General features: G+C 44.3%; 1 protein-coding gene across 1 annotated transcript; it reads left to right on the plus strand.

Moving 5' to 3' along the window:
* The first annotated feature begins 1,400 nt into the window (after positions 1 to 1,400).
* On the plus strand, positions 1,401 to 17,940 carry LOC141197763 (uncharacterized). Its single transcript, XM_073662852.1, has 7 exons — positions 1,401 to 1,453; positions 12,357 to 12,506; positions 12,636 to 12,815; positions 12,897 to 13,020; positions 13,104 to 13,201; positions 13,393 to 13,483; positions 15,561 to 17,940. Exons 2-7 carry the CDS (start codon positions 12,429 to 12,431, stop codon positions 17,249 to 17,251), a joined length of 2,262 nt encoding a protein of 753 aa, XP_073518953.1. The 5' UTR covers positions 1,401 to 1,453; positions 12,357 to 12,428; the 3' UTR covers positions 17,252 to 17,940.
* Positions 17,941 to 26,705: the final 8,765 nt, after the last annotated feature.

Below are 26,705 nucleotides of genomic sequence, written 5' to 3' on the forward strand. Positions count from 1 at the left end.
CGCTCCGTACACCTCGTACACACCCTGCTCCGCTCCGTACACCTCGTACACACGCGGCTCCGCTCCGTACACCTCGTACACACGCGGCTCCGCACACCTCGTACACACACAGCTCCGCTCCGTACACCTCGTACACACGCGGCTCCGCTCCGTACACCTCGCACACACGCGGCTCTGTTCCGTACACCTCGTACACACGCGGGTCTGCTCCGTACACCTCGTACACACGCGGCTCCGCTCCGTACACCTCGTACACACGCGGCTCCGCACACCTCGTACACACACGGCTCCGCTCCGTACACCTCGTACACACGCGGCTCTGTTCCGTACACCTCGTACACACGCGGCTCTGCTCCGTACACCTCGTACATGCGCGGCTCCGCTCCATACGCCTCGTACACACACGGCTCTGCTCCGTACACCTCGTACACACGGCTCTGCTCCGTACACCTCGTACACACGCGGCTCCGCTCCGTACACCTCGTACACACGCGGCTCTGCTCCGTACACCTCGTACACACGCGGCTCTGCTCCGCACACCTTGTACACGCGCGGCTCTGCTCCGTACACCTCGTACACAGACGGCTCCGCTCCGTACACCTCGTACACACGCGGCTCCGGTCCGTACACCTCGTACACACGCGGCTCCGCTCCGTACACCTGGTACACACACGGCTCTGCTCCGTACACCTCGTACACACGCGGCTCCGCTCCGTACACTTGGTACACACACGGCTCTGCTCCGTACACCTCGTACACACGCGGCTCCGCTCCGTACACCTGGTACACACGCGGCTCCGCTCCGTACACCTGGTACACACACGGCTCTGCTCCGTACACACGCGGCTCTGCTCTGTACACCTCGTACACACGCGGCTCCGCTCCGTACACCTCATACACACGCGGCTCCGCTCCGTACACCTCGTACACACACGGCTCTGCTCCGTACACCTCGTACACACACGGCTCTGCTCCGTACACCTCGTACACACGCGGCTCCGCTCCGTACACACGCGGCTCTGCTCCGTACGCCTCGTACACACGCGGCTCTGCTCCGTACACCTCGTACACACGCGGCTCCGCTCCGTACACACACGGCTCTGCTCCGTACACCTCGTACACACACGGCTCTGCTCCGTACACCTCGTACACACGCGGCTCCGCTCCGTACACCTCGTACACACGCGGCTCTGCTCCGTACACCTCGTACACACACGGCTCTGCTCCGTACGCCTCGTACACACGCGGCTCTGCTACATCCACACTGTAAACCCCTCCTGACCCCACACATAAACTTCAGCTCATCCAGCACCATGACAACCAGCACAGCAGAGTCCTGCATCCACTGAGGCCCCTGATCATGTGACCCCTGACTCCTCCCCTCCTGTGACCTCTTCACAGCTCCTGTGCGCACAGAGCAGCCATATATGTGGTGGCGGCTCTGCAGGTGGAGGTATGTGGAGACCCCATTACTGGGCGCAGGGGGCATTAACCCCTTCAGCACGGAGGCTCTTTTGGGGTCTTGTGTTGCCCCTTTATAAGAATCATAAGGTTTTTGTTCTGTTTCCTGTAATAGATACATACGACCCAACTATGGAGACAGGAAGGGAGGAAACGTATTGTTCTCATAGTACAGGACCCCTTTACTGGCCCCACAGTGTAATGCCCCCATTATGCCCCTTATGCAGTATGTATGATGCCCCCACACAGTGTAATGCCCCAATTATGCCCCTTATGCAGGATGTATGATGCCCCATGCCCCCCACAGTGTAATGCCCCCATTATGTCCCTTATGCCGTATGTATGAAGCCCCCACACAGTGTAATGCCCCCATTATGGCCCTTATGCAGTATGTATGATGCCTCCACACAGTGTAATGCCCCCATTATGCCCCTTATGCGGTATGTATGATGCCCCCCACACAGTGTAATGCCCCCATTATGCCACTTATGCAGTATGTATGATGCCCACACACAGTGTAATGCCCCCATTATGCCCCTTATGCAGGATGTATGATGCCCCCACACAGTGTAATGCTCCCATTATGCCCCTTATGCAGGATGTATGATGCCCCACACAGTGTAATGCCCCCATTATGCCCCTTATGCGGTATGTATGATGCCCCCCACACAGTGTAATGCCCCCATTATGCCACTTATGCAGTATGTATGATGCCCACACACAGTGTAATGCCCCCATTATGCCCCTTATGCAGGATGTATGATGCCCCCACACAGTGTAATGCCCCCATTATGCCCCTTATGCAGTATGTATGATCCCCACACACAGTGTAATGCCCCCATTATGCCCCTTATGCAGGATGTATGATGCCCACACACAGTGTAATGCCCCAATTATGCCCCTTATGCAGGATGTATGATGCCCCATGCCCCCCACAGTGTAATGCCCCCATTATGTCCCTTATGCCGTATGTATGAAGCCCCCACACAGTGTAATGCCCCCATTATGGCCCTTATGCAGTATGTATGATGCCTCCACACAGTGTAATGCCCCCATTATGCCCCTTATGCAGTATGTATGATGCCCACACACAGTATAATGCCCCCATTATGCCCCTTATGCAGGATTTATGATGCCCCCACACAGTGTAATGCTCCCATTATGCCCCTTATGCAGGATGTATGATGCCCCCACACAGTGTAATGCCCCCATTATGCCCCTTATGCAGTATGTATGATGCCCCCCACACAGTGTAATGCTCCCATTTTGCCCCTTATGCAGTATGTATGATGCCCCCCACACAGTGTAATGCTCCCATTTTGCCCCTTATGCAGTATGTATGATGCCCCCCACACAGTGTAATGCCCCCATTATGCCCCTTATGCAGGATGTATGATGCCCCACACAGTGTAATGCCCCCATTATGCACCTTATGCAGTATGTATGATGCCCCCACAGTGTAATGCCCCCATTATGCACCTTATGCAGTATGTATGATGCCCCCACAGTGTAATGCCCCCATTATGCCCCTTATGCAGTATGTATGATGCCCCCATACAGTGTAATGCCCCCATTATGCCCCTTATGCAGGATGTATGATGCCCCCACAGTGTAATGCCCCCATTATGCACCTTATGCAGTATGTATGATGCCCCCACAGTGTAATGCCCCCATTATGCACCTTATGCAGTATGTATGATGCCCCCACAGTGTAATGCCCCCATTATGCCCCTTATGCAGTATGTATGATGCCCCCATACAGTGTAATGCCCCCATTATGCCCCTTATGCAGGATGTATGATGCCCCCACAGTGTAATGCCCCCATTATGCACCTTATGCAGTATGTATGATGCCCCCACAGTGTAATGCCCCCATTATGCCCCTTATGCACTATGTATGATGCTCCCCCACAGTGTAATGCCCCCATTATGCCCCTTATGCACTATGTATGATGCTCCCCCACAGTGTAATGCCCCCATTATGCCCCTTATGCAGTATGTATGATGCCCCCATACAGTGTAATGCCCCCATTATGCCCCTTATGCAGGATGTATGATGCCCCCACAGTGTAATGCCCCCATTATGCACCTTATGCAGTATGTATGATGCCCCCACAGTGTAATGCCCCCATTATGCCCCTTATGCACTATGTATGATGCTCCCACACAGTGTAATGCCTCCATTATGCTCATTATGCAGTATGTATGATGCCCCCACACGGTGTAATGCCCCCATTATGCCCCTTATGCCGGATGTATGATGCCCCCCACACAGTGTAATGCCCCCATTATGCCCCTGTAATCAGTTGACCGGATGTATCGCACAGACAAGCACAAACCCTCTAACCGTATGTTATTTTATCCACTGACAAGGGTGATGGTCCGGACACAGGCCATTATGCTCTCCGGTGTGGAGCATGTAACTACTGGCATGCGCAGTCACGGGTACGATTGGCGCAGTGGTAATCAGTTTATCTTGCGTTTCAGTGTAAAGCGCGTCACTTCCGGACATGCACACTAGGGGATGGACATTATCTGACCTCTAGCTCATGAGAAGTAGCTCAAGCGCAGTACATTATTGTAGACAGACTCCATTCTATATATTCTGTGACCATTCACCTCCAGGAATGGGAATGGGCCTCCTAGTCTGGGGAGGGGTTTTGGATGAAGTGGGATATTTATACATGGACACCTGGCTATTAGGCACACTATACTGAACATCATGAATTATCATCCCTGTATCAAGCCTCCTGATGAAGCTGGTGGGGAAACACATTGAGGCGGATTATTGAAACATTCTCTGATGAGTCCATACCCTTTCTTTTATACCTTGAGATATATCTGGTTCTATTTAATGTATCAGTGTATTTTTTGATATATATCACAGTTAACTATGGCTTCTGAGGTATAGCCAGCAGTGAGCGGGGGCGCATTATCATCCCTTAAGGTGCCAACCTCTGTATGTATGTATGTATGTATATAATAATCTTGTTAGTCCAGTTTTCAAAGCATATATGTAAAAAAGGTTTAAGATTTCATTTTAGAGGGGTTTTCCCACAGTATTGCCCCCTGCACACACAACATGGTACCATCCACCCCACCGACTACCCCACGGCTAATGAATAAATACTCACCGAGCCCCATTCTTGGTGCAGATACTAATGAACCCATTACCTATGAGATATTTACCATACAATAGTTAGCAGGGTCGTATCATCCATAGTGGCATGCTATGGTGCCCATGAATTGAGACGGCTCAGCACCGAGCAAGCTCTCCTTGCCCATCATCACAATTTCAGTGATATCCACATTCCAATGATGGGGATACTATTGAATAGAATAGTAAATCAGGGAGTTGAAATCTCCCCGATCCACCATTCATCCTTCGCCTGTGAGTCTGAGACTCCATGCACTGCCGGCACAATGGCGTCACTACATCACACCTGTAGTAGGGAGCCTCAGTACTCACACTTCACAGACCAGAGCTGCACAACTCAGGAAAGGGGTTGGTTGAGTAATGTGTGTTGTTGCTTCTGTTTTTTTTTATATATATATATATATATCAGTAATTGTGGGGGCATCATACTGTGTGGGAGCCCTCATTCTGAGCTGTATGAGCACACAGGAGAACAATATCCTGGTGATGAGTCAGATAGGGATAAGTAAGTGAGAAATACAGACATTCAGTCCATCTGGTTGCAGACTTGAATTGATATGGTGTTGTGTGCCAGGAGGGAGACCTCAAATAGTATGTTCTAAAGGAAAGCAAAGATATAATGGCAGTGTGTATCTGGATTTCAGGCAGGGAGCATAGTGGAGACAAAGAGCCGGATAAGGTCCTTAACTCAGGTCAGGAGGCCAACTTAGATGGTATAGAACTTTGCCCTGAGTGGACAGTAGGCCTAATTAAAGGAGATTAAGTTAAGGAAGGATTCCTTATCATAAGCAAACAATTGTCTATACTAGAGCGGAAGCCACAGTGTTGCCAAACTGGGACACAAGTTCTCCTATGGACAACTGAAGATTCAGTGACTTAGAAAGGAGTATGTGGCCCTCATCGAATGGACTTTCACATTACTAGTGAGGCGTTTTACCGATACACCTCAGCCAGTGAGGTCCTCACAAATCAACTGGGAGCTGAGAGTAGGTCTGAGGGACCTTAGCGACTCATCTCAACCCGTATGATCCCCACAAGTGATGATGGGCCTTCCCATAATACGCTGCTCAAAAAAATAAAGGGAACACTTTAACAGCACAATGTAACTTCAAGTCAATAACACTTCTGTGAAATCTACCTGTCCAGTTATGAAGCAACACTGATTGTGAATCAATTTCTCCTGCTGTTGTGCAAATGGAACAGACAACTGGTAGAAATGATAGGCAATTAGCAACATACCCCCTATAAAGGAGCGGTTCTGCAGGTGGTGACCACAGACCATTTCTCTGTTCTCATCCTTTTTGGCTGTTGTTTTGGTCACTTTTTCATTTTGCCATTGCTCTCACCCCTAGAGATACAGTAGCATGAGGCGGTGTCTACAGTACAACCCACAGAAGTTGCTCAGGTAGTGTAGTTCATCCAGGATGGCACATCAGTGCGAGCTGTGGCAAGAAGGGTAGCTGTGTCTGTCAGCACAGTGTCCAGAGCATGGAGCAGATACCAGGAGATGTGGAGGGAGCCATAGGAGGGCAACAACCCAGCAGCAGGACTGTTACCTCCTTTGTGCAAGGAGGAACAGGAGGAGCACTGCCAGAGCCCTGCAAAATGACCTCCAGCTGGCCACAAATGTGCATGTGTCTGCACAAACGGTTAGAAACCAACTCCATGAGGGTGGTATGAGGGCCCGACGTCCACAGATGGGGGTTGTGCTCACAGCCAGCCCAACACCGTGCAGGATGCTTTGCATGTGCCACAGAACACCAGGATTGGCAAAGTCGCCACTGGCGCCCTGTGCTCCTCACAAATGAAAGCAGGTTCCCACTGAGCACATGTGACAGACGTGACAGAGTCTGGAGACGTCGTGGAGAGTGATCTGCTACCTGCAACATCCTTCAGCATAACCGGTTTGGCAGTGGATCAGTAATGGTGTGGGGTGGCATTTCGTTGGAAGGCTTCACAGCCCTCCATGTGCTCGCCAGAGGTAGCCTAACTGCCATTAGGTACCGAGATGAGATCCTCAGACCCCTTGTGAGACCATATGCTGGTGCGGTTGGCCCTGGGTTCCTCCTGATGCAGGACAATGCCAGACCTCATGTGGCTGGAGTGTGTCAGCAGTTCCTGCAAAATGAAGGCATTAACGCTATGGACTGGCCCGCCCGTTCCCCAGACCTGAATCCGATTGAGCACATCTGAGACATCATGTCTCGCTCCATCCACAACTGTCCAGGAGTTGGCGGGTGCTTTAGTCCAGGTCTGGGAGGAGATCCCACAGGAGACCATCCGCAACCTCATCAGGAGTTTGTTGAGTCCATCTCATGCTACCACGAGTGTGAAAGCACAACCAACATTCAAAAGTGACCAAAACATCAGCCAGAAAGCATTGGTACTGAGATGTGGTCTGTGGTCCCCACTTGCAGAACCACTCCTTTATTGAGTGGGTCTTGATAATTGCCAATAATTTCCATCTATTGTCTATTCCATTTCCACAACAGCATGTGAAATTGATTGTCTATCAGTGTTGCTTCCTAAGGGGACAGTTTGATTTCTCAGAAGTTTGATTTACTTGGCATTATATTCTGTTGTTTAAGTGTTCCATTTTATTATCATTATTATTATTATTATAATAAAAAATTTCCCCTTTTGAGGTTGGGAGCTGAAGAACCTGGGAGCTATTGCTGTGGAACCTGTGATTTCTATGTACGTCGATGTGTATAGGATAATATAATAGTATAATAAAGTTGTTGTTATGGATGTGACTTAACTAACATTGTGCAGTCAGTCTGTTTTCCCTATAATGATGGATATTTCTTGTTGCTAAAACTGATATTTTTTTCACGTTTAAACTTTTTTTTTATCCCCTTAACGACCGTCGTTATTCATTAAAATGACTGTCGTTAAGGGGCCGTTTTAAAACTGCAATAGGGAATAAGTGAATATTGCCGCCTGGAGGTGGCAATTCCCGCTGATATCAGCTGTATGTGCTTCTGACACCCTGTAGTATCAGCCTAAGACAGTTTTAATCCTTAAATATTCAGTCGTGACAGCAGTATTTAAGTTGTTACAAGGGGGTCACAAGACCCCTTTTGTAACCATCGGACCCCCGTGATGAGAATTGCGGGTCCCGATGGTTACCATGGTACATTGAGATCATGTGATGACCCCAGGGCCTGTGAGATCTAGCTATAAGATGACTACTTAACAGAATTGGGGGACGTTACCCCAATACCAGTATCAGCAGCAGACCCCCCCTCCCCCATAACAGTGCATCATGACCACATTTTTTGCTTAATTTTTTATTTTTATTTCCCTCCTCTAAAACCTAGGTGCGTCTTATGGTCCGGTGCGTCTTATAGTCTGAAAAATATGGTATTCTAGCAAAATTTGTGCTCCAAAAGCCAAATAGCGCTCCTTCCTTCTCAGCCTTGACGTGTGGCCTAAAAGTAATTTCTGATGACATATGGGGCATCACCGCGTTCAGAAGTAATTGTGCAATAAATTATGGGGTCCAGTTTCACCTATTAATCCTTGAGTACCTGAAAATTTGTAGCAAATACAATAATTACATTTTTACCACTAAAATTTCATATTTCCATGTTTCAGTGTTATAAAATTCTGTGAGGCACCTATGAGTTCAAAATACTCACTACACCCCTAGATGAATTCCTTAGGCAGTGAAGTTTCAAATATGGGGTCACGTCAGGGGGTTTCTGCTATTTTTGCATGTCAGGGGTTCTCCAAATGCTACATGGCATTCACAATTTATTCCAGACAAATAGCACTCTTTCCTTTCCTAGCCCTGACATGTGCACAAACTGAAGTTTTTGACCACATATGCAGTATCATCGCATTCGGAATAAATTACATAACAAATTATGGGATCCATTTTCACCTATTATCCATCGTGAAAATTACAGATTTGGGGCTAAAACAATATTTTCGTGAGAAAAATTAAAATTTTCTATATGACGACCTAATGTTATCAATTTCTGTGTAATACCTGTGGGTTCAAAATGCTCACTATACCCCTGGATAAAATCTTTGAGGGTTGTAGTTTCCAAAATGGGGTTACTTGTTGGGCGTTTCCACTGTTTAGGCACATCAGGGGATCTCCAAACGCGAAATGACACCCGCAGACTATTCCATTAAAGTCTGCGTTCCAAAACGTCACTCCTTCCTTTCTGAGCCCTGCCATGCTCCCAAACAATAGTTTTCCTCTATATATAGGGGGTATCGGCGTACTCAGGGGAGATTGAACAACAAATTTTGGGCTTCAATTTCTCCTGTTATCTTTGTGAAAACAAAAAATTTGGGGCTACAATTACATTTTTGTAGAAAAAAATATATTTTTTTATTTTACCTGCTCTACTTTCTAAACTTCTATGAAGCACCTGGGGGTTTAGTGTGTTCACCACATACAGTACAGACCAACAGTTTGGACACACCTTCTCATTTAAAGATTTTTCTGTATTTTCATGACTTTGAAAATTGTACATTCACACTGAAGGCATCAAAACTATGAATTAACACATATGGAATTATATACTTAACAAAAAAGTGTGAAACAACTGAAAATATGTCTTATATTCTAGGTTCTTCAAAGTAGCCACCTTTTGCTTTGATGACTGCTTTGCACACTCTTGGCATTCTCTTGATGAGCTTCAAGAGGTAGTCACCGGAAATGGTTTTCACTTCACAGGTGTGCCCTGTCTGGTTTAATAAGTGGGATTTCTTGCCTTATAAATGGGGTTGGGATCATCAGTTGTGTTGTGCTGAAGTCAGGTGGACACACCGCTGATAGTCCTACTGAATAGACTGTTAGCTGCTTTTTTCTTGCCATAATACAAATTCTAAGTAAAGAAAAACGAGTGGCCATCATTACTTTAAGAAATGAAGGTCAGTCAGTCCGAAAAATTGGGCAAGCTTTGAAAGTGTCCCCAAGTGCAGTTGCAAAAACCATCAAGCGCTACAAAGAAACTGGCTCACATGAGGACCGCCCCAGGAAAGGAAGACCGAGAGTCACCTCTGCTTCTGAGGATAAGTTTATCCGAGTCACCAGCCTCAGAAATCGCAGGTTAACAGCAGCTCAGATTAGAGACCAGGTCAATGCCACACAGAGTTCTAGCAGCAGACACATCTCTACAACAACTGTTAAGAGGAGACTTTGTGCAGCAGGCCTTCATGGTAAAATAGCTGCTAGGAAACAGTGTAATGGCTATTTGACCAAGAAGGAGAGTCATGGGGTGCTACGCCAGATGACCTGGCCTCCACAGTCACCAGACCTGAACCCAATCGAGGTGGGCTGGACCGCAGAGTGAAGGCAAAAGGGCCAACAAGTGCTAAGCATCTCTGGGAACTCCTTCAAGATTGTTGGAAGACCATTTCCGGTGACTACCTCTTGAAGCTCATCAAGAGAATGCCAAGAGTGTGCAAAGCAGTCATCAAAGCAAAAGGTGGCTACTTTGAAGAACCTAGAATGTAAGACATATTTTCAGTTGTTTCACACTTTTTTGTTAAGTATATAATTCCACATGTGTTAATTCATAGTTTTGATGCCTTCAGTGTGAATTTACAATTTTCATAGTCATGAAAATACAGAAAAATCTTTAAATGAGAAGGTGTGTCCAAACTTTTGGTCTGTACTGTTATCTAGATACATTCCTTGAGGGGTGTAGTTTCCAAAATGGGGGCACTTATGGGGGAGGAGGTTTCCACTATTTAGGCACATCAAAGGCTCTCCAAACGCAACATGGTGTCCGCTCTTATTTCCAGCCATTTTTGCTTTCAAAAATTCAAACAATGCTCCTTCCCTTCCAAGCCCTGCAGTGCACCTAAACAGTGGTTTTCCCCCACATATGGGATGTCGGCATGCTGAGGAGAAATTGCACAACATTTTGTGGTCCATTTTCTATTGTTACCCTTGTAAAACTAAAAAAAAAATTGGGTCTGAAGTAAAATTTTTGTGAAAAAAGTTAAATGGTTATTTTTTCCTTCCACGTTGCTTCAGTTCCTGTGAAGCACGTGATATAACTCTCTCTGATTTAAGGGCATAAGAATTCAAAGTTTGAAAATTGCAAAATTTTCGCCAAATTTTTTTTTTTCCACAAATAAATGTAAGTCATATCGAATAAATTTGACCACTATTGTGAAGTACAATATGTCGCTAAAAACAATCTTCGAAACAGTAAGATCCGTTGAAGTGTTCCAGAGATATTGCCTCATAAAGTGACACTGGTCAGAATTGTAAAATTTGGCTTGGTCATTAAGGTCAAAATTTGCTCCATTACTAAGGGGTTAAACAACTCTTTAGTGCGATCATAAAACATACACGCCTCTGATTGCTCAGATGATGCACTGTACTACTGTAGTGCCGTGTATTATCACTGCTTGTCATGTAATACTAACGGCCCCATACACATGAGATAAGTGTTGGCTGAACAGTCATTTGGCAGATGGCTGTCTCTCCCAACTCCCCCATACACAAATATTCCAGCTTTCCTGTGATGTGTATGAGCGAGTCACCACCAGACTCCTCTAGCGGAGGATTATCTACAGGAAAAATAAATGGATTAGCCTCTGAAATTCAGGATGCCAGACCCTTCTCTGCCCTGACATCATCTGTCGGGAGGCCCCCAAATACATTATATAGTCGGCCAAACCCCCTGAAATCAGTGCTTTCATGCAACTTTAGTCTAATGTGTATGGGGAGCATTAAAAACTAACTTATTGGATGTTGCCTCTGGCCCAGCCTAATAGACTTTTGTACATTGCAGGCCCAAACACCATTATTGGCCATTTAAGTATCGTAGTAACTAGGCTGCCCCACACTATCGAGTACTTGGGGGGAGGAGGGGCATTGAGCCGAACTCTTGTCAAACCTTCTTAGATGCCATGTTTGCTTTTGACAGCAGTAAGTGGTTAGACTGCCAGGGTTGGTGTAGCAGTCGTACCTGTGCCATCCCTGTGGTGTACATTTATGTTCTGGTGCCCAAAAGAGTTACTTTTTAACATGTTAAACATTTGTTTTAAAAGAAATTAACAAAATGTCTTGTGCTTTTTGCATGTTTTTTTTCTTATTACAAGAATTGTTGGTGCCAATTTTCTTTTGAAACATTTTAATATCTGCTTTTATATGGAGTTTTTCTTGTAATATAGGAAAGCCTAAGGCCAGAAATAAGCCCCACAAAACACTGTCCATGGAGACTTTGGTATCAAATAGCTCCTGTCTTTGTGTTCTTACAAACAAGCTTTTATAAAAGCCTCAAAGTCTATGTGTGAATCAGACCTGAGATCTAACGTGATAGAAGATGACAGTCCGGTGAAGACGGTAAACCTAGACGGCCGGTGGTGATGTAGTCAGTGACGGACTCTGGCCAAATACGTTTATAGAGCCGTAGTAGAAGATGAAGATTTCGTCCTCATCATGAAGTAGCTATTCCTCATGTCACGTGTAATGAATATCTCCTGCAGTATTGATAATACCGATTCTAGTGTCGGTAAATGAGATGAGAATTAGCAATAAGGAAGATGAGTCTATGAGAAAGGTATTCACCTGCAGATTCCGAGGAAGAAACTGCTTGTTGTCTGTGGCCTTAAATATATAGGTTTTATTAGTAGATGTAAAGAAGAAAATTAGATACTGTAAACATAAATTTCCTCAAATGTTTCCCATATTATCTCCAGTAATTTTATTATTACACAGGATTTTTATGACGTTACATCCGCTCATTTTCTCATTCAGGTCTCTACAATTTCGGATCCTCTCAGTGAAGATCTTCTATATAAGAGAATTTTCCTGATTTACCCATCAAGGATGGATATGGACAGAGACAAGATGGCGGAGAGGATATTACACCTCACCCTAGAGATCCTCTTCCGGCTTACTGGAGAGGTGAGAGATTCTGGTGACGTCACATTACATCATTCTTATCTATGGGAATAACAGATGGACAGAACTGGAGAGGTGAGGACGCTGGAAATGTCTGGAGTGAGATTTATGAATATGTCTCTCCATAACCAGGATTACACAGTAGTGAAGAAGACCTCTAGTGAGCGCTATCAGGACCCTTTGTCTGAGGGATGGGGAAAAACCCTGAGCCTAATCACGGAGCTTCCACCTCACCACCTGATACATGAGGACATCAATGACCAGAAGATCCTAGATCTCACCTACAAGATGATTGAGTTGCTGACTGGAGAGGTGACACTGTTGGGAACTGGGACATTTTATAGTAAAGCTATGAAGGGATCGGGGGGATAACTCTATCATTGTATGTGTCAGTTTCCTCTAAGGTGTCAGGATGTTTGCGTCTATTTCTCCATGGAGGAGTGGGAATATTTAGAAGGACACAGAGATCTGTACAAGGACATCATGATGGAGGTTCCCCAGCCCCTCACATCACCAGGTAATAGACAGGACTGAATACACACGGCCTATAATTATCTTTATGTGAAGAATGAATTCAGTCCCTGTATGTGTTTCCTCCAGATCTATCCAGTAAGAGGACAACACCAGAGAGATGTCCCCGTCCTCTTCTTCCACAGGACTGTAAACAAGAAGATCCCAATGTTCCTCAGGATCATCAGGTAGATGGAGAGAAGGTGTCATGAGATCTCCCCTATGATGTGTAGACGGCTGTGAAGGTCTTGTGCTCAGTCTTGCTTCATCCACCAGTATTATATGGTTCATACTTTTGTAATGAGAATGGTCGAGATGGCAGGATTAGAGCTGATCATATATGTGACTTCTCCATCTGTCTGTACAATATTTGTTTCAGGGTGAAGATCTGACCCATATTAATACTACAGAGACATATGTGAAGGGTGATGAGCGATGTAAAGAGGAGATTCCTACATATGACTACCCAGGTGAGTAGTAACCACTAAATGCAGAGAAGTCACAGATTCTTCTCAGTCACCGGCTGTGGCTGGTTTACCGGTCATGTAGTCCAGCTGTATCACAATCATGTGATCACCATTTTACATCTATACCAAAACATTCTCCTTCACCAAAAACTGTTCAAATCACTTAGGACATTGAAACCCCTTTTCTATAGAACTTAAAACCTGGAAGATCCACCTACCAACTGAAATTAGAAGATCCTGACTCTTACCTGCCCAGATCTGTAAACTACCAATCCAAATAACAGCGTTTGTAGAAAGTGCTGACAAGTTATAAAATCACTTGTAGACAAATATCATGATGAGCCTATGAGAGAAAGCGGAGGGTAATGACGCTGTTGGCTTCCTATAACCCTGATATCCTATTAGATGAATCTACCGTCTCTCCCTTCTGTGCCGCTGAATGTCCTCATATGCTCCCTACAAGACCAGGTCCAGTCTTTATGACTAAACCTCACTTTTATGATTGACAACATTAAATGTGCAGTGAGGCCAAGTGTGAATTTCTGTACAGTAACAGCAGTTTCCCTTTATCCTGACTTTTCAATTTCTTTTTAAACCAAATAACTTCAAATGGAATTGCGATAAAGTATACAAAAAACATTACACCTGTGCCTTGATATATCTCTAAGCTGTGCGTGGCTGATGGCTGTAATATACATTTCTTCATGTCTGCCGGCGATATGTTGGCATGATGTGAGCCTTGATTTCATGGATTCACTCCACGTCATAAACTATATCTATCCTAAAGAATTCAGATACAATCTATCCTGAAATGGGGAGCACTAATACTTTATCTACTCTTCTGGTCAGGACTCATAGTAGCTCCAATGGTCCACCATAAATAAGTGCAACTCGGATTTAGTGTTAGAGTTCTCCTACCAAACATATCTTCTTGTTGGGGATGTAACGTGTTTTTTTTATTCTGTCTTGTTTTTTACAGGTTCATTCTATGATAGTTTGATTGTGGTGGGTTCGGCCTGCCTCATTTATGTGAGTTTGTAACTCCCCTGTAGTCTTTAAAAAAAAAAAGGTCTCCATTGTCTCTTCCAAATGCCCGAGATCTAAATTTAAGACACCTCAGCTCTGCACTATTATAAAAAGTTCTCATTAAATCTATAATTTTTTTTGAAACTCATCTGACAGAAAATATTGACCCTTATTATAGTTTAAATTGCCAGAAGCTACCAAGAAACATACTCTAATTACCCCAGAGAGATTTCACCACTAGTTACTCTCTTTTTTTTTTTTTATCTTTTCATTAGGTGTGTTATTATCTATAGTCAAAGTTTTGCCCATCACCCTTTAACCCCTCTACATGGATCTGTTCTTGCACAAATAGACCCCTAGGTTTGGGCTACAGTGTTGCCTGCTGTTCTGTGGTGTGAGATGACAAGAAGAATAGTCAGGTGGCCGGATCAGAACCAGGAGGGCAGAGAAAATACAAAATCAGAAGACCCAATAGTAGTCAGTAAACCGACCGGGATCACGAGAAGAAACTAAGAAGAAAAAACTCAATGCGGGAGCTGAACACAGAGGACTTAACCAGCAGAGAACAAGGCTGTATCTGGCAGCTTCTGGCATTATGCATGAGCTTTAGTAGGGTGTGGTGCTTTCCATTTGAGTTAAGCAGGAAGCATATTTGACTTTGGAAGAGCGGATTTTGCTGGATTAGTTTATGGAAGCCATGTTTCTTTTCAAGAGCCTTTGAGCCACTAATGATGTGGAAACCTCTGTTCTTCCATTGACAGATGGTGGAGCTGAGTGGGAGCTTGATTTTTTGTGAGATGAGTAGAAATTTTTATTGGTATCATTTTTGCATATTTCATATTTGGGAGGCAGAATGAACAAACAGTTGAACACCACGCTCTACTAGTTCATGCTATGAGGTTTTCTATTAGACTGTGAACTGTCATTGTCTTGGTGAATAATTCAATATTTTTACATAACTTGCCATTTGTACCAACAGTTTAAATAGAAATGTTCAAAAATATAAATTTCAAGAATATTTTATTCAAATATAATATTTTTTTTTACTTAGCAGATGACTGTACCAGGAGATCAGAAGGACAGCCGACATCTTCAATTTTAAAATCAGATGAACTTGAGATCCCACAGGATACAATTGAAGGAAATTCCATTACCCCAGATATACCATCATCCCTTCACAGCAAAGATGTGTCATCTGATCCTTTGAAACAGATCCTGTCTTCTGATTCATTACCGACTACTAAGGAAAATCAAAGTCACAAAATAAGCATTAAAAAACTAACTGCTCCTAAAGCTAAAAAGTCATTTTCACAGTCAGAAGATGGAAATAGTTTTCCCGTCAAAAAGTTTTTTCTCAAACATCAAGAAATTGACACAGCAAAGAATAGATTTTCTTGTTCCAAATGTATGAACTGTTTTAACAAGAAATCAAGTCTTCTTAGTCACCAGAGAACTCACAAAGGGGATAAGCCTTTTTCATGTTCAGAATGTGGGAAATGTTTTAACCAGAAATCAGCTGCTGTTATACATCAAAGAACTCACACAGGGGAGAAGGCTTTTTCCTGTTCAGAATGTGGGAAATGTTTTAACCGGAAATGGAATCTTGTTATACACCAAAGAACTCACACAGGGAAGATGCCTTTTTCATGTTCAGAATGTGGGAAATTTTTTAACCAGAAATCAAATCTTCTTAGTCACCAGAGAACTCACACAGGGGAGAAGCTTTTTTCATGTTCAGAATGTGGGAAATGTTTTAACCAGAAATCATCTCTTGTTACACATCAAAGGACTCACACAGGGGAGAAGGCTTTTTCCTGTTCAGAATGTGGGAAATGTTTTAACCAGAAATCATCTCTTGTTACACATCAAAGGACTCACACAGGGGAGAAGGCTTTTTCCTGTTCAGAATGTGGGAAATGTTTTAACCAGAAATCATCTCTTGTTACACATCAAAGGACTCACACAGGGGAGAAGGCTTTTTCCTGTTCAGAATGTGGGAAATGTTTTAACCGGAAATGGAATCTTGTTATACACCAAAGAACCCACACAGGGAAGATGCCTTTTTCATGTTCAGAATGTGGGAAATGTTTTAACCAGAAATCAAATCTTCTTAGTCACCAGAGAACTCACACAGGGGAGAAGCTTTTTTCATGTTCAGAATGTGGGAAATGTTTTAACCAGAAATCATCTCTTGTTACACATCAAAGGACTCACACAGGGGAGAAGGCTTTTTCCTGTTCAGAATGTGGGAAATGTTTTAACCAGAAATCATCTCTTGTTACACATCAAAGGACTCACACAGGGGAGAAGGCTTTTTCCTGTTCAGAATGTGGGAAATGTTTTAACAAGAAATCATCTCTTGTTACACATGAAAGGACTCATACAGGGGAGAAGGCTTTTTCCTGTTCAGAATGTGGGAAATGTTTTAATACGAAATCAAATCTTCTTAGTCACCAGAGAACTCACACAGGAGAGCTTTTTTCATGTTCAAAATGTGGGAAATGTTTTAACCAGAAATCATCTCTTGTTACACATCAAAGGACTCACACAGGGGAGAAGCCTTTTTCCTGTTCAGAATGTGGGAAATGTTTTAACAAGAAATCAAATCTTCTTAGTCACCAGAGAACTCACACAGGGGAGAAGCCTTTTTCCTGTTCAAAATGTGGGAAATGTTTTAACCGGAAATGGAATCTTGTTATACACCAGAGAAGTCACACAGGGGAGAAGCATTTTTTATATCCTTAATGTGGAAAATGTTTTACTTGAAAATACACACTTTTAGCAAGAAAAAATCTTGCTACTAAGGGAGTGTGTCCAATAGACTGGAAGTAGCTTCCTATGACTGAGAACAAGGAGACAGTGTCCTTCCTGATCAGTGAGAGAACTGCTCTCTCCTCCAGCCCCACACTTATCTAACGGATTGGTGCAGAGCAGGAGAGGAAGGTACCGGGACCTGTAAATAGGCTGCACGTCCTGACTGAGCTGCTGAAGAACCTTTCACCCGACTAGCTCAAGGACCTTTCAGATCACGTAACACTGTTTTACATAACATTTAAATCTATCAGGTTTCATTATGAACTGAGCCATTTCTTAATGAGTTTGACCTCCTGAATTCAAACTGTACAATGAATTTTCCTTTTACTGCTACATATAATTAACAATAAAAAGTTTCAGTACTTTCAAACATTATTTTTGTAAATATACAGATGCGGAATATTTTGTTATGCCAACTTTCTGATAGAGTTGTGCTCAAAAGTTTACATACCCAGGCCAAATTTTTACTTTCTCCACTCATGGTTATTGGTGGGTGAAGCCATTTATTGTCAAACTACTGTGTTTTCTCTTTTTAAATCATAATGACAACCAAAAACATCCAAATGACCCTGATCAAAAGTTCACATACCCTGGTGATTTTGGCCTGATAACATGCACAGAATTTGACACAAATGGGTTTGAATGGCTACTAAAGGTAACATCCTCACCTGTGACCTGTTTGCTTGTAATCAGTGTGTGTGCATAAAAGTTGAATGAGTTTCTGGGATCCATACTGACTCTTGCATCTTTTATCCAGCTACTGCTGTTTCTGGATTGTGAGTCATGGGGAAAGCAAAAGAATTGTCAATGGATCTACGGGAAAAGGTAGTTGAATTGTATAACACAAGAAAGGGATACAAAAAGATACCCAAGGAATTGATAATGCCAGTCAGCAGCGTTGAAACTGTGATTAACAAATGAAAAATCAGGGGCTCTGTAAAAACCAAACCACGGTCAGGTAGACCAACAACATTTTGGCCACAACCATAAACCTTACATTTGGAGAGAGGTCAACCAGGCCTATGATACAAGAAACACCATTCCTACTGTAAAACACGTAGGTGGATTGCTGATGTTTGAGCTACAAAGGCACTGGAAACTTAGTAAAAGTTGAAAGAAAGATGAATGCAGCACGTTATCAGTAGTGATGAGTAAGCACTAAAATGCTCGAGTACTCGTTGTTCGAGTCGGGCAAATTGGAATGCTTGAGTGCTCGGTCCGAGTAACGAGCCCAATATAAGTCTATGGGAAACTCAAGCATTTTTCTGGCGGCACCACCCTCCACACACCCCCCCCCCCCTCCCGGCGATCTGCAGAGGTCCTAAAAAATTCCAAAATCGATGGGAGCAGTGCTCAATTGTCATGGGAACATAATGGGGAAGACCCCTGGAAGTGTTGTCCGAGTATTACGCTACTTTTATGGACTCACAATGAAACATACAAAAAGGAAACCAAAATGGAATTTCCTGGGAAATTGTACATAAGGCAAAATAAATAACCAAAAGCAAAAATGCTCCTCCACACCTTGAGCTATGTTCATACGTAGCGTTTTTGATGCGTTTTTGCACTTTTGTATTGCTATCAACAGTGACAAATACATTCACCGTGAAATGTCATTTTAAAATTTTACAACCTTATCTGGCCAAGTGGTGTGTGACACATCATCAGACATCCTGTTTCATTTATGAAGGAGGTACTCTGAAAGTCACAAAGCCTATTTTTATAGAGCCATCAGGCGCCCCTTACTATTATTAAAGGGCCAGTAGCCGTTCCTCGCTATTGTTGGAGAGACATCAGCTGGCTATGCTTTATTAACAAGAGGGTCTCCTATACTGTTATTGCGTATGCAGTGACTGCAAGGGCTGCCAAAAATTTTGACGCAACCATACCCCCTTGAAGAGACATAAAGGAGGGTCTCAGTAACAAAAAATGTTCCCATTATAAAGGAGCGGGTCTCCTATAGTGAAAATGTCCATGCTGTGACTGCAAAGGCTGTGAAAAATTGAGAAAAACCCCACTAACAATTTAAAAACACACAGAGCAGGGCCACAGTAACGGCATGTTCCCATTAGAAAGGAGTGGGTCTGCTATCCAGTTACAGGGTATACAGTGAGTCCAACGGCTGCCAAAATTTGGCAAAAACCCCACTAACAATTTAAAGAAATATAGAGCTGGGCCACAGTAACAGCATGTTCCCAGTACAAAGAAGAGGGTCTGCTATACAGTTATAGGGTATGCAGTGAGTACAACAGCTGCGAAAAATTTGGAAGAACTCCAATGCCCCTTGCAGGAGACGTAGAGGTCGGAGGGCCTCATTAAAGCAATATCCCCATTATTAGGAAGTGGGTCTCCCATACTGGTTGCCTATGCAGTGAATGCAACGGCTGCCAAAAATTTGGTGGAACTCCAATGCCCCTTACAAGAGATGTAGATATGGCGGTGGAGGATGAGGAGAAGGAGGAACACAAGAGCAAATAGACAAAATCAGGAAGCGTATACCCAATGTCTGGGTGTGAAGACAATGAAGGAGGGACTCAAAGTCACAAAGCCTATTTTTATAGGGCCATCCGGCAGCCCTTACTATTCTTAAAGGGCCAGCAGCCATTCCTCGCTATTGTTAGAGAGCCATCAGCTGGCTATGCTTTATTAACAAGTTGCTCTCCTATACTGTTATTGCATATGCAGTGACAGCAAAGGGCTACCAAAAATTTTGACGCAACCCTATACCCCTTTGAAGAGACATAGAGGAGGGTCTCAGGGAAGGTCAACAATTTAAAAACACATAGAGCTGGGCCACAGTAATGCCATGTTCCCAGTAGAAAGAAGAGGGTCTGCTATACAGTTATAGGGTATGCCGTGAGTCCAACGGCTGCCAAAATTTGGCAAAAACCCCACTAACAATTTAAAGACACCTAGAGATACCCAATGTCTGGGTGTGAAGACAGAGGTGCATGGGAATAGAATTAAACCTCCCAAAAAAAAGACACTGTTTTTGAGTTTGTTACGCTGCTATCATTCGGAGGTGTTGAGAAGTCTGGCCCAATCCAGCCCTTGTTCATTTTTATAAGAGTCAGCCTGTCAGCATTTTCAGTTGACAGGCGGATGCGCCTATCAGTTATAATTCCACCGGCGGCACTAAAAACCCGCTCTGATAAAACGCTAGCAGCAGGGCACACCAGGACCTCCAAGGCGTAGAGAGCCAGTTCATTCGACGTGTCCAGCTTGGATACCCAATAATTATAAGGCACAGAGGAATCACGGAGGACGTTGTACGGTCGGCAAGGTACTCCCTCACCATCTTCCGAAACTTTTCCCTCCTTGTAAAGGTACCCCGCGCCTCAGGGCCTGTGCGATGGGAGGGTCTGAGAAAACTGTCCCAGAACTTATACAGTGTTCCCCTGCCTCTACTGCATTGCATTTATGTCTCTCTTGCCTGTACTCCTTGGTTGTCCAAGGTACCGTGACCTCTGCCGCCAGTGTTTTGAGATGGGAATTTTTTTAATAATTCCGCAACAAGGGCATTCTGGTACTGCCCCATTTTATGAGCCCTGTCCAGCGTGGGAATAAGAGACAGAAAGTTTTCCTTGTAGCGTGGGTCTAGAAGTGTCACCAACCAGTAATGACTGTCACCCAAAATTTAGACAACACGAGGGTCACGGGAAAGGCAGAGTAACATAAACTCAGCCATGTGTACCAGACTGCAAAGAGGCAAGACTTCCTTGTCATCACCAATAGGACGACTGACCATGCTCTCCTCCTCATCCCTGTCCTCAGGCCATCCCTGCTTTACAGACGATATGACAGTTTCCTGCGCTATAGACGGTACTACTATCTCCTGTTACTCCTCATTGTCACCCATTCCACGTTGGGATGAGATGAGACTGGGCTCTGTGGAATCACCCTGTATGGTTCCTTGCTCCATCTCATCGTGCTCCGCCTGCAATGCATCCTCTTTAATTGTGAGCAGAGAGCGTTTCAGAAGACAGAAGCGGGATGGTGATGCTAATTATGGCGTCATCGCGGCTCACCATGTTGGTGGAGTCCTCAAAGTTTTGGAGGATGGTACAGATGTCTGACATCCATGCCCACTTCTCAGGTGTTATGTGTGGAGTCTGACCTGAATACCGACAGCCTTGTTGATGCTGATAGTCAACAACTTCCCTCTTCTGCTCACAAATCCTTCCCAACATCTCCAATGTAGAGTTTCAACGCATGGGGACATCGCAGATCAGTCGGTCAGCCGGAAGCTGCAAACGCTGCTGAAGCACGGCAAGGGCGGCGGAAGCTGTAGCTGACTTTCTAAAATGGGCACACATGCGGTGCACTTTGACAAGCAGATCCGGGTAGGTTTTGAGAAACCGCTGAACCATGAGGTTAAGCACATGGGCCAGGCATGGTACATGTGTGAGCTAGCCTCAGAGCCGCCACCAGGTTCTGGCCATTGTCACACACGACCATTCCTGGCTGTAAGGTCAGTGGTGTCAGCCACAGATCTGCTTGCTCTTTCAGAGCTGTCCACAACTCTTCAGCATTGTGTGGTTTGTCACCTAAGTATATTAGCTTCAGTACAACCTGTTGCCGCTTGGCTGAGGCAGTGCTGCAGTGCTTACAGCTTGCGACTGATGTGGTCATTTCGGAGATGGAGGCTGAGGAGGTGCAGGACTTGTAGAATGTGGGGGCAACCCTGATTGACCCAGGGCCCGCAGTCCTTGGCGTCAGGAGGACGTGTTCCGTCCCAAGGTCCGACTGGGTCACGGCTTCCACTATATTAACCCAGTGTGCCGTCAGCGAGATGTACCTTCCTGCCCACAAGCACGTGTCCGTGGTTAGGTGGACTTTCCCAGTAACTGCGTTGTTGAGGGCACGGCTAATGTTGTGGTAATGCTCGTGTAATGTAGGGACAGCACACCGGGAGAAATAGTGGCGGCTGGGGACCGCGTACCGAGGGACGGCCGCCGCCATCAGGTCGCAGAAAGCTTCCGTCTCCACGAGCCTAAAAGGCAACATTTCGAGCGCAAGCATTCGCGAAATGTGAGAATTTAGTAGTGTGGCCTGTGGGGCGTTGGCTGCGTATTTGCGCTTGCGTTCTAAGGACTGGGGTAGGGACAACTGAATGCTGCGCTGGGACAAGGACGTGGACATGCTTGCTAGTTGAGAGTGTGCAATGACAGGTGCAGGGCGGGAGGCATCTTGGCATTCACCATGGACAGGGGATTGGTGTGCGCGCACAACAGCGGAAGGAGCAGTGGTGTCACCCGCAGACACTTGCTAGACCCTGTGGTTCGGCCCACTTAGTCGGATGCTTTGCTGACATGTGTCTGATCATGCTGGTGGTGGTCCGGCTGCTACTTTTGCTACCCCTGCTGATGGTGTCCTGGCAGGTAGTGCAAATGGTCTTTTTGGGGTTATCTGCAGAGTCTTTAAAAAATAACCAGACTCTGGAAGACCTAACAGTTGTACTAGCAACTTCCGTTGTGTTGGCGTTACGAGGAACACTTTCCCGCCTTTGGGTTTGCGGCCACCACACTGCTTCTTCCTGCCTGTTGTGGTGCTACGCCTCACTCCCCCTGTATGCTGCTGTCCTCGCTCTCTATGTCCCCCTGCCAGGTTGGGTCAGTTACTATATCATCTACCACCTTCTCTTCCACTTCCACACCCTGGTCCTCCTCCTGACATTCTGGCAATTGCGTCTCATCATCATTCACCTCCTGCGATAGTAATTGCACTTTTCCAACCATCGTGTGACCGTGGCTGCTACAATATTTTTGCACCGCTACACGTTTCCTCCTCTTGACTCACTTAAAGCTGGCCGGGCAAGAGGCCCGAATCTACAAATGGAAAAGTGAATAGCTCTTCTGAGTGTCCAAGTGTGGGATCAGTTGTCTCTGGGCACTCGGCATGGTGGGAGGAAGGAGGTTCAGGGTGAGGAATATGCGATCCAGATTCACGGCTACTGACACTTGACCGTGTGGAAGACAGGGTGGTGGTGCTATCCTGCCAACAACCTTTTGACACTGCTCTGGGTTCAATAGTGTTGTGCTGCGGTCCCCTAGTAATTGGGACAGGAAGGTCAGGCTTGTCCACGGACACGTCCTCGGCATCTGCATGCACCATCACCATCATGTCCACTTCCTCGTCCCTTGCCACTCACCTTGCCCATTTTAAATGGAGGACAATATTTTCCACGTTCACTAGAAATGGCTGATTTTGGAACACAGTTATATGTGATACATGTGACAGAGAACCACAGTTGTAAATAACAGGCCAGTAATTTACTGATACTATTCTTCACAGACACCTAGTGTGAATAGCTTGACCGACACACTGCAACAAAATGAAAATGGAAGAAATGGCTGATTTTAGAACACTCTCTTATAGGTGATATATCTGACAGAGAACCATGGTTTTAAATAGCAGGCCTGTAATTCACTGATACTATTCTTTACAAACACCTAGTGTGAATAGCTTGACTGGCACACTGCAACAGAATGTAAAAGGAGGCCAATATTTTCCACGTTCAGTTCAAATTTCTGGATTTTTATTGCTCAAATATGGAACAGATCTGGCTGTATTCTCTAGTGCTAACAACAAATGGAGCACAAAAATGGTGTACTCTGGATTACTTTTAAAGCAAATAACCAGGATTAAGATAAAAAAAAATTTTTCCTGGCCCCTGATATCTGGGTCTATGTCTACAGATATTTGAAATTATTACAGCAGCAACAGACAAGACATTCAATGAACCCTTTTGTGCTATATGAACTTCAGTCTGCCACGTACACTGCCTGCCCAACTCCTGCCTAGCACTGATTATTAGAGATGAGCGTTGTTCTACTCGAACTGTTCGCCAATCTCAAATTCGAGTTGTTTTGGGCGGTGTTCGAGCCGTTCGGCGAACACGAACGATTTGAGAAAAATTCGGCTGTTCGAGGTTATGTTCGATAACTGTTCGTGCACCAAAATCATAACTGGATTTTTTCTCAGTAATGATGAAAATTAATGTTAATACGCAGTTTGAGTGTACAGTGGGGCGGGGGGAGGGGCAGGGGATGGATCTCTGCAGGAATAATGAAGATCTCCATTTTTTTTTCTCTTTCCCGCATTTACAGTGGGGAGGTGCAATCTGTCAGCCTATCAGCAGCGCACACACGGAGCGAAGTGCTTTTTTCACACAAGCAAGGGCATGTGTCATTGGCAGTGTATGTCACATGTCCTTACCCTATAAGACCAAGCCATTTTCCCCGTCGCCACCATTTTCTCACTGCTGCAGCTGCGTTTTAGACGGCACCGCTGTTGCTGTGTGCGCTATACCTTGTTAATTTCAAGCCAATTTTCGCACAAATCTACAGATAGCTTGGGAGTAGGGAATAGTTGTGATTGCAGTCCTTTTAAGGACTAGGTTACAGCATTTCCTACGACTTTTATCAGGCAGGTCTGTGCTCTTAAATAGATAGATTGTGGGAGTAAAGACTAATTGTAATTGCAGTCCTTTTCAGGACTAGGTTACATCAGTTCCTATCAGTTTTTGCCAGGCAGGTCTGTGCCAGTGCTGTGCAAGTTTTTTTCACAGCATTTGGCTGAATCTAGCAAAGCTAATCCTTTTTGGCCTATTGCAGAGTGTGTTAGTCAGTGGAGTAGCCTATCTGTGTTGCAAGATATACCACCTGTGTATAGAATACCAATTTTTTTACTGCACCTAGTGAAGTAAAATCTTTTGGGCATAGCATCATTCTATTAGTCCATCTATACTGACCTCCATCAGGTTGCAAATTGAATATAATTTTTTTCTGCATCTAGCTCTGAAAAAATATTGGCCTTCTAGCAGTGTGTGGGACTTGTTCTATTAGTCCTTCTATACTGACCTCCATCAGGTTGCAAACTGAATATAATTTTTTTCTGCATCTACCTCTGAAAAAATATTTGGGCTTCTAGCTGTGTGTGGGACTTGTTCTATTAGTCCATCTATACTGACCTCCATCAGGTTGCAAACTGAAAATAATTTTTTGTCTGCATCTAGCTCTGAAAAAATATTTGGCCTTCTAGCAGTGTGTGGGACTTTCTCTATTAGTCCATCTATACTGACCTCCATCAGGTTGCAAATTAAAAATAATTTTTTGTCTGCATCTAGCTCTGAAAAAATATTTGGCTTTCTAGCAGTGTGTGGGACTTTCTCTATTAGTCCATCTATACTGACCTCCATCAGGTTGCAAACTGAATATATTTTTTTTCTGCATCTACCTCTGAAAAAATATTGGGCTTCTAGCTGTGTGTGGGACTTGTTCTATTAATCCATCTATACAGACTTCCATCAGGTTGCAAACTGAAAATAATTTTTTGTCTGCATCTAGCTCTGAAAAAATATTTGGCCTTCTAGCAGTGTGTGGGACTTTCTCTATTAGTCCATCTATACTGACCTCCATCAGGTTGCAAATTAAAAATAATTTTTATCTGCATCTACCTCTGAAAAAATATTTGGGCTTCTAGCTGTGTGTGGGACTTGTTCTATTAGTCCATCTATACTGACCTCCATCAAGTTGCAAATTAAAAATATTTTTTTGTCTGCATCTAGCTCTGAAAAAATATTTGGCCTTCTAGCAGTGTGTGGGACTTTCTCTATTAGTCCATCTATACTGACCTCCATTAGGTTGCAAACTGAATATATTTTTTTTCTGCATCTACCTCTGAAAAAATATTGGGCTTCTAGCTGTGTGTGGGACTTGTTCTATTAATCCATCTATACAGACCTCCATCAGATTGCAAACTGAATAGAATTTTTTTCTGCATCTACCTCTGAAAAAATATTTGGGCTTCTAGCTGTGTGTGGGACTTGTTCTATTAGTCCATCTATACTGACCTCCATCAGGTTGCAAACTGAAAATAATTTTTTGTCTGCATCTAGCTCTGAAAAAATATTTGGCCTTCTAGCAGTGTGTGGGACTTTCTCTATTAGTCCATCTATACTGACCTCCATCAGGTTGCAAATTAAAAATAATTTTTTGTCTGCATCTAGCTCTGAAAAAATATTTGGCCTTCTAGCAGTGTGTGGGACTTTCTCTATTAGTCCATCTATACTGACCTCCATTAGGTTGCAAACTGAATATATATTTTTTCTGCATCTACCTCTAAAAAAATATTGGGCTTCTAGCTGTGTGTGGGACTTGTTCTATTAATCCATCTATACAGACCTCCATCAGATTGCAAACTGAATAGAATTTTTTTCTGCATCTACCTCTGAAAAAATATTTGGGCTTCTAGCTGTGTGTGGGACTTGTTCTATTAGTCCATCTATACTGACCTCCATCAGGTTGCAAACTGAAAATAATTTTTTGTCTGCATCTAGCTCTGAAAAAATATTTGGCCTTCTAGCAGTGTGTGGGACTTTCTC

The sequence above is a fragment of the Phyllobates terribilis genome, unplaced genomic scaffold (assembly GCF_046119375.1).
Source record: "Phyllobates terribilis strain yellow unplaced genomic scaffold, ASM4611937v1 Scaffold_86__1_contigs__length_6382490, whole genome shotgun sequence".
In the NCBI taxonomy this organism is placed as follows: domain Eukaryota; kingdom Metazoa; phylum Chordata; class Amphibia; order Anura; family Dendrobatidae; genus Phyllobates; species Phyllobates terribilis.